This window comes from Lottia gigantea (genome assembly GCF_000327385.1).
Source record: "Lottia gigantea unplaced genomic scaffold LOTGIsca_4, whole genome shotgun sequence".
NCBI lineage: Eukaryota > Metazoa > Mollusca > Gastropoda > Lottiidae > Lottia > Lottia gigantea.
Genome location: NW_008709379.1, coordinates 2970027 through 2986801, shown reverse-complemented (window position 1 = coordinate 2986801; position 16775 = coordinate 2970027). Strand labels below are relative to the sequence as shown.

The 16775-nt window shown below is 33.6% G+C and overlaps 1 protein-coding gene across 1 annotated transcript; it reads left to right on the top strand.

Annotated features, from left to right (window-relative positions):
* Positions 1 to 7972: 7972 nt before the first annotated feature.
* LOTGIDRAFT_153726 (hypothetical protein) lies at positions 7973 to 15901 on the top strand (the record flags this gene model as incomplete). Its single annotated transcript, XM_009059744.1, has 6 exons — positions 7973 to 8048; positions 8339 to 8448; positions 8802 to 8960; positions 9492 to 9567; positions 9980 to 11680; positions 12033 to 15901. The coding sequence occupies 6 exons, from the start codon at positions 7973 to 7975 to the stop codon at positions 15899 to 15901; spliced, it is 5991 nt and encodes a 1996-aa protein (XP_009057992.1).
* Positions 15902 to 16775: the final 874 nt, after the last annotated feature.

Here is a 16775-nt window from a genome sequence, read left to right as displayed (position 1 = left end):
TATGAAGGTTTGAAATCTGTTGGTTAGTACAACAGGGACTGAATATCAATTGACTCTTAAGTTGCCTGGATGCTAAATTGTAAATGGATTTTTTATATTACTTTCTATTAAAAGAGCTCAAATTCAAGTTATTTCATTTTTATTTCATAGGAAAGATTGGCAATGAAGTTATTGAATGAAGTAATTGATGTGTGTCGTGTGATTCACAATCTTACTGTTGTTAGAATGCTCAAGTTTTTAGAATCTTATTTAAATCTAAGCCGATCCCTTTAATCAAACTTTTTAATTACTGGTTAACCAGACATCTGCAAAGAACAGTCAATAATAACCAGGTAGCACCAGGCAGTTACTGTTTGAGTACTACTTGCATTGCTTGTCATTTGGAGTGATAAAGATAATATAGAGCACATTCCGATATTCTTTTGTTTTGATTTTACTTTACAGTTGAGAGAGGCTTTCATTATTCATTTATGTTATTTGGAATTGATGTTTGATATTACATATTAGGTTTTATATCAATTTATTTATGAACTATTATTGGTTCCAGATCTAATAGGGACATAGTATCACTTGTGGAACTACAGTTCATACGAGGTTTGCCCTTGTCTTACTGACTGGGCTGCTTGATTCTAAAGAATTCCAATGAAGTAAACTGCCACGAAATACAGAAGCGGAATTGGCTTTGTCTTTTTTATGTAGAGCTGCAACCATTTGGTTTTGTCTAATTTATTTTAACACACAAAATGAATTTTTTCTTATCAATAGAAGGTTTGATATGTAAATAGTCTACATGAGCTGGCTCATTTTGATATACAAATGCCCCAAAATACAAAATTCCAGTTGACACTTTCAGATCTTCAGTAGTCCATGATTATGGATTTAGCCAAATCAACGATAGCTTAATGATGTTCTATATCAGTTCAATAAGGTTTAAATAAAAAACATAATGGACATATCTGGTATGTTCTAATCTAAAATTGTATAAATGTGACATTGTTATTTAAATAAGTGTTTATTATTAGAAATTTATTATTTGTTATTGTGTATTATTTTAAGTTTTTGCCTCATGAAATAAATTTATTGATCAGTTTATTTACTAAGATTGTCTTTATTTAAACTGTAAAATGGACAGCAAATGTATTCAGTGGTCTGTTTAATATCTTAAAATTTGACTTTTCCAGTCGGATTGCCCAATTGTTTCCACCTCCGTGCTCCTTGGTAGCAATTTACTCTGTGAAATGGAAGCATGACGTCAAAAAAGCAATCACATTCAGGACGGGATGTGTGGAATGGACCAAATTGAAGTTATAAGTATACCCGATGTACATACTAAGGCTATGTATATATTCAACTTAGGTATAGCGCATATCCGGCTGAATGACCACTTGATCAGAACTCTATTTTGCTGTTTCTGTCGAATTCAGAGAAATTTTTACGTATTTTAAATGGTCGATACAATAAAACATGGGATAGCCATAGCGATGTCAGTTGATGTCCATCTCTCAAATCTTCCGTTGAGATAATGAAATAAACGCCAAAACAAATGACATAATTTGTCCATAACTTTATGTTTGTGGTAATGGAACTTCAGGATAATGTCAGCAGACCAAATTCCGTCAATTTCCTGGTTCCTGCCATTCCAGAAGAACGCAAGATCGTTGTTATCGCAAATACCATTTGAACTTAAAAGTTATGATATGGGATGATGATGCTCTCATTTAGTTAAGTTTTTCGGGAATTACAGGAACCACAGACTTGACCGATTTCCATGACATTTGTCGTCTTCCTAAGCTAGACAATGTGTTGAAATATAGAACGCAAATTTCATTTCATGCATGTTGGAATTAACTGCGGCTAAACTGTTACAATTAAATCCATGACTTTCTGCACGTATTCCATCTCATTCACATATTATGTTAATAATAGTCAATAAGAAAGGTAACTGTTGGTGCTTATTAAAGGAATACTACCGTTTACAATTGATATAAAATTTAATGGCTCAAACTTGGTCAACAAGTGTATATATTCATCAGTTGGACTTACCAGGTGCCATGACTAAATATTAGAAACTCTATATTATAAGATGATATATCATCATTCAGCTATCAATAAATAATTATTGAAGCAGGCTTCCGAATTACTCAGTTTGATGAATTATACTCAGTTTTATGGATTTATTGGATCATGTTGGGATTATTTCGTATAGTAATGGCACCACTGACGGAAAAAGGCTCATTTTGACCAGGTTTAAATATTTCAATTTTTTTCGGTCATCCTGAAAGGTAGTACATGTATAATTTTAATGAAGCATAGTCGTCTTGATTTTATTTTCCCAGCTGACTCAGAAATAACTCATCTTCAGTTATCACCGCAAGAGTAAATCATACACCCGTCCACAAATAATAATAATGAAATGCTACGCCGGGGATGATGGTGGTTTGCGTACCAGGTCGGATTTAAATATTGAGCAATACTAATCACATACAATAAAAACCAAAATATACAATATAGGACTGAATAATATTTGTTTATTTCAGTTATCATTTGATTTATCCTTACAACGATAATTTCAGAACTTTTGAATAACGTTTTATTCTTTTGAATAAGCAACCTTTCATCGATAAGAACAGTTTTACATCTTTTCTTGCTCAAGATATGCTTCGTGTGATTTTTGCATTTTTTAATAAAGATCTGGTAACTAGAACATATGAAATAAGCCAAATGGACAAGTTTTGATTCTTACTTAATCGTACGTATACTATGAGGTAACTATTTTTTGATCACAATTTTAAAAAATTATGTGCCAAAAAAGTCCATTCCGTTAAAGTGGTACTATACGTCTTAGAATGAAAATAAAATTTGAGTTCTCGAAAAGGTCAATATTAGTCTATATTCATCAGTTAGCTTACCTGGTGTCATAAAGCTACAACAGAATCCCCGTAAAATCTGAAAAATTTGAAAATTCACAAAAATAAGTAATTATTGAAAAACGCTTAATCTTAATATTAAGCTTTTTTCAATAGTTAATTGCATATTTATGGATACTTACTAAATTTTTGGGATTTATTGGATTATATAAGGATCCTGTTATGTTATTTATGACACCAGGTAAATCTACTGGCTCTTATTCGCTAAGCTATGTCATTCTGAGACGTAATATCACTTTAAGGGCGTGTTTTAGGTCATATTATTGCAGGATGCTCCACTGTTAAAGGGAGAGGTAATTATTATTACTGATTGGCTAAGAAAAAAAAGAATTCCCGTTTCTGAGACTAAAGTATGATTGGTCAATAAAAAAAATGGAGCATCTCTGTTCCTTTAAGACGAAAATAATAATCTTGTGGATACGAAATATAATCAGCAATCGCAATTAAACGGAAGACATGTAATATCATGAAATTATTGTGTATATTTTATTTTGAAATGCATCCTTGATTAAAAATTTACAGATACCGCATTCAATTTCTTTAGAGCCTCCATTTGCCTATATCATGTAGCTATAACACGTGAATTGCAAACGTGAAATATTATGCATAATCAGTAATAATTCACCCTGGGTATATGCAATTCAAACGAAAAATGTACATGCCTAAGCTCGCTTGTCGCCAGATATAATATACAGCCATGTGAACAGATGGTATTAGAACTGCTCACTGCTCAAGTTCACTATAGTACGGGTGGTTCATTAGTCTAGGTCTGCAGTCAATTGTGTTTGTTGTTTTGATATTTTAGATATCAACTGATTTGGTCGAAGACAAGATATCGAAGATTGGAAATGTAGGTATTAAATTTGTTAACGCGTTTCCCTTTTCTAGAAGCATATAGTCTCTTAGTGAGCTACTTTTTTTTTTATATATCATAAGCCAATAGTATAGGAGATGACTGGTATAAACGTACATTAAGAGACGATACTCAACAGACACGTAGCTCGAGATTTAGAAAGAATTTCCGGTAGAAAATAGTCTCAAAAGTTGGCCATGCTTATGGAGGTGATATTTATGTAAAAATATAGTGGAAGAGTAGGTATAATTATTAAGATATAATCAAATAAGTTTTATATTTTGTGCTGAGAATTCGCCATATTTGATTGAAGTAGAGTTCAATGGTTAGGTCGTTACTATAAATAGATCCTTTCCTTCAATATCCCTATTATAACCAAGTTGTATGAAACAAAGAAGATAAGGGTTAGATTTCAATAATTTACATTGCGTGGAAATATGTGTTAATTTCCATCCTACGAATAGTCAGGCGTATATTTTTAAAAGATGTCAACAGACTACATATATTTTTTATAATTATGAGCAAATAAGTAAAAATATATTTTGCACTATCTTTTTCATATAGAAGCATTTTCACGTTCAGTTTCAATCACAATAATTTTAAGACACAAAATAATTAATTTTTTTAAACGTTTTTTTTTTTTGCCCTGTTGATTTTTTCAGGAAATATTGACTTATTTCCGGTTTCACGACTCCCATAATAGCTTTTATGGGAATTATTGTGCAATGCATTGATTTTTTATTATGCATAGCTTACTTATCTACCCGTAGGTCTACTGAGCATATATAAGTTTGTTGATTCATGTGGCACATCAAACAAAAAAAATGTACTTGCATTTAGTCTAAAATTGAATACGAATCTTAATATGCTTGGTGTAGGCCTATAGGCATATATCGACTAAAGAAAACTGTCGTGCTAAGCACAGTCACTGCATAGGCCTAATGGCAAGTCGTTGGGTTACGGTCTACCTTTGCCGTCTATCTGGTCACAGTAATCATTCTAAAAATTAAAAGTGCTTCATTTTGACCAATCATACTTTAGTCTCAGAAACGGGAATTATTTAGCTAAGCCAAACAGTAATAGTGTCCACAGCTCACCGTCGAAATTTGAGCCATCAATTCCATGTCTATCTAGAAATATCCGCGTTTCAGTGTTAAAATGACGACTCGTCATCATGAGATACTCTGTGATATATAAAAAAGACATATATTGAAATAGTGAGTAAAATTCCTAATTTGAAGTATTTTTAAAGGAATTATGCATGTACATGTCTAGTAGCCTACTTCTAAACACTATTTACATATATTGAAGACTAAAACAAACCCCTCAAAATGCTATATCTGTTCCTTTAATACGTAATCCAAATCGTTCTGGTTTCTGACAGTTTTTAAGCTCCATTTTCCTGTATCCCAATCCCGTACCCTCTTGCGACGTTCTGACGCGGCAAGTAGTCAATAATTCAACGATTAATATCCATAAATTGAATTGCTCAGCAATACAAAACAAAATTTCGATAAGCCATCTCAGTACCCCTTGAAGTGCTCACCGTAACCCCCCATGATGTACATAGGATTCCTGTTTCGGAACCAGGCCTCTACTTCGACGATAACCTTATAACCATATCTTTTAATCATCTAAAAATATCATTTTTAAAGGGAATCAAAAGGCGAACATGTGAAGTAATGAAAATGGCCATGCAAATGAACTTTTTAAAAGTTTTTATTTCACAAGGCGAAAGGTCGAACAATTCGAAGCGACCGCAGTCAGCCAAAAAATCCCTAGATGGAGCGAAAAACCGGTCCGCAAGATATAAAACTTTCTCGGAATGCAATATATAACTTTCAAGGAGTGCAAGATATAACTTTCTCAGACAGAAGATATAACTTTCTCGGACTGCAAGATTATAAGATCTATGGAAAAGTTTCGTCATTCGCATGGAACAATAAACCTGGTGTTCTTATGCCATAGTCAAACTTTTCCTCGTTGCATTCATGTGAAGGAACAGTTACATGTACAGTGGGTCGATCTGGGAGAAAATTCTCCGAGATCCATCAAACAACTTTTCAGTTCAGCGTTGCTCAATACAGAGAATACCTTATGTAGGTTCTATTAGAATTATATATAGATATCTATTGACATATAGAGGAACGTGACTGTAATCATGTTTAAACAAAATACCTTCACTATGCTTATGACCAATAAGCTAATTATGCAAATAGTCATGTTTTTTTTGTTTTTTTAGCTTGTTTGGGTTAATTTTGTCATTTGAGACCAATAAAATATAGAAAAGTAGGACTCTATTGTATTTATTTATACAAAGTTTATTATGACCGTTTCCAGTTCCATTAATCAAATTATCTGTCAAGGGCTATTTTTGTGAAATTTTTTAAAGTAAATATTTGGACGCGCGCGGAGCTTTAAAATAAAATCGAAAATAGATCTATAGAGGAAATAGAATCGTCGAAATGGGTTTTTTTGGATGGAAGTAGATCTTGGATTTTTTTTTTTTTCCTGGGGAAGCATTTACAAGGATTAATGAATTATAACTGAAAGTAATAAAAAGGTCGTGTTTGACTTTCTTTCTTCTCGGTTCTCTGTTATCCAGTCTCTACTTTGAGTTTATTAATGCCTATTGACACGAAGCGACTGGATAACGTCTATATGATTGTTTCCATATCAAGTATTGCCAAAATGGCGGATGGGAATGGTTGAGAGATTAAGTGTGCTCTGCACGGTATCTTTAAGAGCAAGCTTGCAATCAGTTTAGACTGGAGTGTAAATTTGACCGAATTTGTCTTCAGATGTGTTTGTTTAGAAACTATCTCTAATTGCATAGACAAATAATGTAGGCTATAGTATGTGGGTGTATTTTTAAAGTTATTTATGTTTTGTTAACTGGTACATTAAGGTTAATACTTTTACTAGGCAAATAGTTACTTTGTGACAAATTAATTTTTTATATGAAGAATAGGTTGGATAATTAATAATATAAAGCTGTTTTGCTGAATTAAAAAAAATAAAATGTAGGCTAACAAGTGAGTGTATTGTTTTACAAAAAAACCACAAAAACGTGGAAAAAGGTTTTTGAAAAATTTAAATTATTATCCAATACCTGTATTTAACTCATTGCCATTGGATATATGGCCCGAATTTTTGTTATGTTTTTTCATTCTCTATTAAGTAATTCTTTTCTCTATGAAGTAATAAATATTGATTATTTGATTACATATGATATAATAACTTACACACCTTTGTTAATTAATCTATCAAAGAAAATTATAAAAATATCCTAAATTTAAATAAATTTTTATGATTCCATCACAGATTTGGTAAAAACTTATGGTGAAAAGTGAGGGATTTCAAAGTAATTTTGAAAGTCTATTCTAAAGCTACCAAAAACAAAAACTTATTATATTGAATTGATGTATGAAAAAGCCCATATTAGCCTATATATATTAGGCTATTGCAGAGCCCAAAATGATAATACACCCAAATGAATGTGAAGCATATTTTGGCATCACCAATGTCAGTCTGTCAATCCAAAAATGTGTGTAAACACTTGAGGAAAAAATTTATGTCATATGATCACACAAGATGACATTGACAAGACAGGATGTACCTTATTGAAATCAAAAACATAAAAAATATTCAGAATGAGTTATTACCCTAGTTCTAGGAAGCACATTCAATTTTAAGTTCATAAAAACTGTTGAGGGCAAAATATTTAATGTGAGTTATGTCCTAGTTCTTTGAAATTAATTTATGAAGAAATAGTTAAACAGTTTAAAATGATAAATGTTAAATCTTTTAATCACTCAATTCTTGATGAATTTGACAAAACTTAGTGATATTGTTCATTATCTCACCTTATTGAAAACCATTAAAATAAGAAAAATAATTGAGTTATTGATCTTGTTCTTTGGAGCAAACATCATCAGTTATGTCTTCTTGCTTGGTAGTACTTGATGGACTTCAAGTTTTTTTATTATGAAGCATATTTCTGTTTTTACAGAGCATACTAATTACTGAGTGATTTTCAGTAAAATCTGTACATGGACACCATTTTATCGGGATGATTGTTAAAAGACTTTATAATTTCAATTAATAGTTTGTTCACCCCATTTTATCTTATTACAATTTTTCAGTAAAATGTTCATGACAGAGTGGAAGTTTTTCTAATTGTCATCTCAATATGGAAGAAGTGCAAAATTTAGAAAAACCAAATGAGGTAGAATTTCGACCATCTGAAGTTGAGATAGGAAAACAAGGTAAATTATAACTCTTGTACCAAAATTGCAACAGTGTTTGTTAATGAACTTATCAACCAAACTGCTCAGTAAAAGCTGCACAGTCAATAGATAATAGTTAAGGGTCAAATGTCTAGTTTGTGTTGAAATTAACGGCTGGAATTTTTTTACTTGAATCTTTCAGATGTATTAAAGGACACATTTCTCCAGATTTTGGTGTATATTTTGAGGGAATTTGAGCACAAAAATTTTTGACCTTGTAAAAAAAGCAGAATGTCCCTTTAAATGTATGTCATACTTTATTGTTTTAGGAATTTGGTGTATAAAGAAAATAAAAGAAGGAACATTGTTTGGACCATATTGTGGTGAAATTGTTCTTCATGACAAGCAGGGACTACTTGATTATAGATATGCTTGGGAGGTATGTCACATAACATTCAATTAAACCAATTTGTCTCTATTTGATGGAGTTTTAAGATAACCAATTAGATTTCTTGCTTTGTATATTTCATATCTGCCCGTGCTCATTAATTACCAAGTTATTTGACTGTGGTGAAAGAGTTTGAAAGCCGACACCAGACTGACCATCATAAACACTGGCTGTAGCATCAGAATTTTTCTTACCTATAAGATTCTAACCCACCATACGTAATGGCCTAGCAGAAGACTATCAGACTCACTACCAACTATTTTACTATCACATAATTTGGGACTTTCTGTTTCACCTGATTGAGCTAGCCTATTATCACCTGACATGTGGTTTATATATTGTAGGTATGGGATTTAGAGAGTGATAAATTATTATATATTATAAATGCTGATAAGAAGAATATTGGTAACTGGATGAAATATGTTAATTGTGCCAGATATTTTGAAGAACAGAATATAGTTTCAGTACAAATTGATAATGAAATTTATTACAAAGCAATAAAGGTAAGTTAAAGCATAATTGAATGAGGTTAAAATGAAAATTTTTTGCAAGTTACTTGAGCTCACCTTATACATAAACATGCTATTTAAGGCAAGGCCAGCAGTTTAGATAAAAATCAGATAACCCTGGATCAGGGTTGTTTATTATTTTTTCGTCAGTCGGTCATGTCTGGCATATAGAGCCAAATCAACATCCCTGCCCTGGAAAGATAAGTGAAAGTTAATATAGTAAAGGTCATTACCAAGAGCTTTGGCCAAAGACTAGCTGGCAAACAGGATCTTTTAGAATTTGTAAAATTGACCCAACACTTTCACACTAGACTATACATTCTGTATTTTACAATGAATTGTTTCTTGGGGATGGCCATGTCAAAGTTAACTGCTGTGTGGGTATATATAATGGAGACCAAATGTGGATGATAAAGACATTACATGTACTGTCCTCACATTTTTATGGTTAATAGATTTTTCATTCTAAGGCTATCATATCTACTCTGGTGATGATATTTCTCATAAAAAAACTGCTTATTGTAGGATATAGAAATAGGTGAAGAATTATTAACCTGGTTTAATTTAATTGATAAAAATGATGATTCTTTGATTCTTCCAAGTAAGTAACTTTATATATAGAGTAGTTAAAGATACCATACCAAAAATAGATTGTCATCACTTGTTCATGGGCTTGTATGATATTACTACCCATTCTCCCTTTATCAGTGTTGCAGTTTGCAGAGATTTACATGAAAATAGAACCCATTCTCTACAGGCTGTGTATGTTTACGATTCTTTATACAATTGAAAATTGATCAAGAGAAGGCTGGTGCTGCTGTCCTTGAAATATATTGCTGCATCAATTGAATACCAAAAGGCTGGACATAAAGCTACATTTCTTTTTATTTTGATTTCTCCAACTAAATTTGTAGTGGGATAATGTATATAATGTGTTCAGTAATTTATCATGCCTCTATAACAGTTTACTCTATAGGGATATCATAATAAGAACTATTTGAATATTTTTTCAGTGGAAGAGGAAAAGAAGAAACATACTAAAAAAATGCCATCACCAAAAAAATCTCCCAAGAAATCACCCATGAAAGCTATCAGTACCCAGACCTCTCCATCCAAAACCAAAATTGCCTCTACATCACCAGCCAAAAGAAAATCTCCTTCCAATATGGATGCAAGTACATCAAATAGTAAAAAGCAAAAGTTTGTTCAAACAAGAATGAATTTCAAAATCAGCAAAAAGCCTCGCGACAAAACTAAGAAAAATGTGGAAAATGAAACAGTCTTGAACAATGTGAATAGTAACAGTATGAATGGAGAAACAACAGAAGAAGTTGCTAAGCAACTCTTATCAAAAGATGATAAAAGAATATTCAGGTTTCATACTCAGAAAAAACACCATTTTGTCCAAGATGGAAAAAAGATGTATAAATGTGAGTTGTGTAGTGTGGTTTATAAAAGACCTTTTAGTTTGAAGCGCCATTTTTTACGCAGCCATATCAACTGTATGTATTTATGTGAAACAGATGTAACAAATTGTTGCATTGATCTCGATAATCAACTAATGCAAATTGAAAATGCTCAAAATCTCCAAGCCTCAGGTAGTTGTTTATTTAATGGTTTGATCCGATCTCACACCTCTAGTCCAATGCAAGATGAAAAGCTCATTGAGAGTGACTCTAAACTCAATAAAAAAGATTCAAAAACCCAGGAAATCGATTCCAGTTTTCCTGGTCTATATAAATGCAATGACTGTTTCTTTGTGTTTGATGATAGTAAGGATTTAGTAGCTCATTTCAAATGCCACGATTCCAAGATTGGTACCAAGACTCCTCGATGCCAATCTACTGACAAGAAATATAATTCCAAACAGAAGAAATCACTGACATTACCATACTCATTAAAAGAATCATTTGATTCCTTGTACATATCAGAAATTCCAGAAGGTACCAAGCATCTCAAGTCTCCTAAAAAGACATTTGAAAAGTCATCAATGAAGACCTCGCCATCAAAAAGATTTTCAGCTCTCGAATCTAAAAATTTACCACAAGAAAATGAGACAAGCCCAGTAAGTCCATCTAGATTGTCCAAAGTGAAATCTCCAAACACAGATAGTAAGGAGGTTGTGAATGGGAAAGGAAAATTAACAGTTGCTGCAACTCCTACCAAAAAGTCCTATCCCAATTCTATTAAGCAAGTTAAAAGGTCACCATCAAAGAGCAAGTCAGGATCTATTAATAACAAAGAATCACAGTCAACCAATTCTCCTATGAAGAGACTACATTCCTTAAAATCACCAGGGCGAAGGGAAACTCTTGCCAAGTCAACATCTCAAAAGAATACTCCATCAAAAACCAAATTCAAATCACCAGCAATAGAACCGTCAATAAAATCAAGCTTACGTAGCAGAAGTGGAAGTAACTCAAGGTCTCCTCAGAAGAGGGAAGATATTGGTGAAAAGAAACAAAATTTTGGAACACCAAAGAAGAGTCCACTTAAATCACCTGGCAGAAGGCCCAACTTTTCATCACCATTTTCCCCTAAAAGACGTTTTGGCAATAAATCACCTCGAAGATCATCTTCAAGAAGCCCCATCAAAAGAAAGGCACGAGGTAGCAAGTATGTGAAAACTGAATTCAAGAAATTTTCCTGTACCAGATGTAAGGTGAAGTTTTCCCGTAAAGCAAATTTAGATAAGCATCTCAAAGAACACACAGGTAAGTTCATTTCCATTTTTCTTTTTATGCCAAGGTGTCTGTTATGTGCAAAAGCTTTTGCACGCAGGGCCTTGATTATTGTCCTATCTGACTTTCAGAAACGTCTTGGTAAATTTGAAAGCAACTTTCTCAAATCCACCTCTGGTTCAGTGCTTAAGCACTTTCTGTTAAACAAGCAAGTGAGTAATAGTTGATGGAATCCTGGCACTAAGTGTGTATATGATTAACAACCATGATGATTATGCAAGGACAATGAGTGAAAGTTTATCCATTTACCAAATACACATACTGAAGAAGTGTATATGATGACCAAATGTCAAAGAATTACGTTCACACTTATTTCTTTTTTCAGAAAATAAGACGTGCCCATGTTATATCTGTGGTAAACAGTTCATGAGTGAAACCAAAATGAAGCTACATATCAGATACCATTTTAGTCAAAATGTCAGGTGTAGACATTGTGACCTCAAGTTTCCAAATGTGGGTGCCATGAGACAACATTTAACAGAAACACACAAAGACGTCTGGTTAATCAATAGTAAAACAACAGAAAACACTGACGAGTCTGGAAAATCAAAAAAGAAAAGTGGGCAGAGACATAAAGACAAAATAAAAGTTGTATCTGACTTAGATTTTCGAAGTAAAGAAGCTCTGTCTGAACTACCTAAACCTGTATCAATAATACCAAAAAGTGCCACTAAGATCTTGTCACCCCCAGCTTCTCATAATAATTTCAAAGTATTGAGTTCTCCAGTTGCAGTATCTAAAAAGAAAAATGCTGGTGCAACATTGGATAACAGCCCTGCACCTAATGGGTACAAATCTAAATTGCGTTATTGCTGCTATACTTGTAAAAAGCGTTTCATCAGTTATTATGCCTTAGTTCAACACCGACGCACCAATCACAGATATAACATCTTCTCAGCTCCATCAATGTTACTCCACATGAAGCAGAAAGTATCTGAAGAGAAGAATCCTTTAGGAAATATGCCAATTTTGTCACCACCAGTTACACCTGACCCATACTATGAGACAGTTCCAGAAAATGTGTCCAACAATTGGTCAACTCATATTGATGGCAAATCTGAGGCCTTGAAAAACTATCGCAAACACATCCAAATCAAGGGCTACAGATCTATTCATACAGTGGCTCAGTATAAACCAGAAGTTTTCAATTGGTCATGTTATAACTTTCCATTTCATTATGAACCATATGAGAGTGTGATTGGTTACAATAACTACAAACCACAACCAATAATAGCTGAGGATCTCAGCTTAAATAACAGTATTATGGATTCTCTGCATAATAAGGTGAACTTTACACCATTAAAATTAGACATATCATCAGCTGAAGCCGCTCCTATCTTACCTTGTATGACAAGTCCATTGGGACAAAATCAGCAAAGAAGATTTTCAAATGATAGTGACTCCAAAAGCATGCCATCTCTTTCTCCAACCTGCCAGAACACCAAGTTCTTCAGTGATGTGACTGAATCTAATGGTATTCGAAGGGACAGATATTCGGATACCTGCACAGATGATTCAAAATCTTGTCCATCATCATCAGGGATGGTGACAGATGAACATTCTGCAGTTAAGTCCAACGGAGATCAAAGTGCCTTCAATAAAACTAGTGTAAAAGACATTGAGAATGAATCATTTGTGCCTACTCTTCAGTATCTAAACCTAGTGAAAATGTCAGATAAAGAGACAATAGAAAGTGCTATACAAGCTGCCAGTAGGACCACTCCCGCCCAAAGTTATCAGAGAGACTTCAGTGACAGATTGAAAACACAGAGTTGGGAAGGGTATTACAGTGATATTGAATTTGGCAAACTGGGCGACATAGTTAATGTATGTTCTGTATGCTATAAATATTTTGATTCTGAAGAGACCTTAGTGCGGCATCAGTGGACAAGACATTCATCCATGAACTGTCGCCATCTTCAAATGGAAAAGGGACACGATATTGATAATCTGTTTTATCCATGGCCACGAAATGAAGGAATGGTAGCATCATCTACACCTGTTCCTGAAGACTGCCACACACTGGACTCCTATAAATGTAGCTACTGTAAGAGCGGTTTCAAGAATATTAACCGTTTGCATGTCCATATTATATCTTGTGATCCTAAGAAACTTTATTATGTTGAAAAAATGTCTGTGAAAGAGAGAAGGAAACAGGAAGCAAAAGAAAGGAAAGCAACTACTCAAAATATTGATACTACAAAAAAGAAATCCGCAGCATCAGAAATGAAGATGAAATTGGATAAGAGACGCAAGAAGGAAAAACTGAAAAAGCTTATTCGTGAAAAGCAGACTGCGGTGTTTCCAGCTAACAATAAACTCCCAATTAATGTTAATAAAACTCAACAGGGTCTGTCCCCTCGATCATTGAGGGAGGTTAGACGAAATGAGATGGACCTGTTATCAAATAGTGACAGCAGGGTAACCAGGCAGAGGAAACGCAAGAATTATGAACTTCTTTATGTTCCAAAGAATCATGTCAGAAGGAGAACAGCAACTAAAGTGGTAGAAACACATCAATGCAGTGGTTGCTCTTCAAAATTCCGTACATTATTTCTCTTAGAAAGACATGCCAGAAAATGTAGTGAAAAGGACAAACTCTTATTTGATGCTTCAATTGAAGATCATGATACAAATGTGAATTCAAAAACACAGGCCTGTGAATTTTGCAAAAAGAAATTCACTTATGTTAAAAGTTTAGCAAATCACTATAATAACTTTTGTCCTGTGAAAAAGCAAAAATTGGCCAGTGAAGAAATTGAGGAGGCCACAGTGATTGAAAGTGAATTTAAATCTGAAACGACACAAGATGATGTTGATGATGAAGGAGATGCTGACGATCTTTCTGAAGAACCGACTAAAAGACGCTGTGGATGGCCGAAAGGATTGAAAAGAAAGAATAGGCGTAAGAATCATTCATGGACAATAACAAAAAGGAAGAAAACTAGTTCGGATGAATCGGATATGGACAAAAACAACCACAAAGAGGCTCACAAAGGAGAAGACAAGATTGAAAAAGATTCCATTCAGGACGATGTTGAACAGGATTCAAACGATTCAACTAACATCCTGCCCGGTGACACTAGTGCAGATGATGAACCCTCACCCAAAGAGAAGCGGAAAGAGGTTACTGAGGACTCATCAACTAATGTACAGAATGGCCTGACAATAAAAGAGTCTGCCGCGACAATGGACATTATTAAAGATAAAGAAATGTCTGCTAACAGCTGTGTACAAATCGATACTAAACCTGACAACGAAAGTTATATTGCATGTTCTGAAGTAGTACCTGTGTCTGATGATCAAACAGAAATATCCATTTCACCAAAGCTAGCGGATAACTCGATGAGTCCAGTGTCAGACAACCATTGTACCGAGAAGAATCAAGGTCTCCATACTAAACCAGATCAAAACAGCACCCAACATGTTCAAATATTACTTCAATCATCCAATACGAAACTCGACGGAAAAGTGGAAGACAGTAAATCTGAAACTGGAAGTTACGTAGATCAAAATCCAGCAGACATTGCTGACAATGGATATCATAGTGATAATTCAAATTCTAATTCTAACTCCAAAAGTACCAAACTAGAAGCATCATTGAAAAATGGACACATCCTGCTTGAAACGAAAATAAACTCTGAATTAGGCATGTCTTGCCTCAATGAGAATACAGAATTTTCTACTGGATTTAAATCCTCTTGTGAAAATGGACATTCCTGCACTAGTGATTTAAACGGTTCATCTTCCATAGACAATACACTCCCTGTTGTGCTGGAGAATCAAGTGCCTTATTGCATTAAGCAATCGGTAGAATCAGTTTGTCTTATTTCAAAGCGCAATCAAAAAGTTGGATTATTTGAAAACAACAAACCAAGTTTGAACTCAACTGATTCTTCTGTGTTTTATGAAAATGGGATCAACTCTCATGAATCCATAGAAAATCCTCGTAAAGAATTGAATAACACACTTGTCCCTTATCAAAACGGTGATGAGAATTCAGAAATGTCTAATGAAAGTGATCTTATGAATGAATCAGATCAAAATGGATTCTACAGTGCGGACACAGAAACTGATACAGACATAGTTTGTTATAATGGTGATACTGATTCTGAAGAAAGTGTTTTATCAAAAATCATCAATACAGAACCAGAATGTAAGCTTGACGGTAGCAATATCAGTCCAATAAGCTAATTATAAAACAAGAATCAATTGAAAGTGTCGCAAATGGTGGCCAATTATAAAATATATTTTATTATCGTAATTCATGTTCATCAGAAACTGCGAGTATCATTGTCAATGATGACGAACGTTCAATCCTTCGGAGAGTTAGGTTCATCATCATCATCTATGTTATGAACTATTGTTATACTTTAATAGACGTGTATATCGTTTGTGATTTGGGTTTAACATCAGAAAATATGGGTATCATTAGTCATTTGTTTTAATCCATCGGTGATTTAGGTTTGTCATAATCTGAAACTTATGTTGGGAGCTGTTGTTCTTTAAGGGACATGTGTAATCATTTGATAAGTTACGTTCATCATCACCAGAAAGTATTAGTAACGTTAGAAATCATTATCAATCATGTTATTATTTTAATCCATAGATGATTTAGTTTTATCATCTAAAACTAATTGTGTTAGCTGTTCTTCTTTAAGGGGCTTGTATAATCATCATCACCAGACACTGTTAGTCACGATGTGTCCTCCATTCACCTTTTGTTCATGTTCTATGCCATTGTAATTCACAAGTCATGTTTAAGCACTTTATGATTTAGTTTTATCATCAGAACTGTTTGTTACCTAAGGAGTTTCTGTAATCCAACCACTTTTTGTGACTAAGGTTCCTCATCATCTTCATCTCCAGAAATTATAATTCAAGAGGCATGTTTTATAATTTAGGTTTATCATCATCACCAGAAGTGTTAGTAACCTAAGGAGATCCTGTAACCTATGAGACGGGTACTCCGATCACAAGGGTTCATCATTGCGATTTTCCGAAACTTTTAATATTTCAGCGATATCTACTCAAACTACTTAGGTTTAATAACTAAAAGCATTCATAA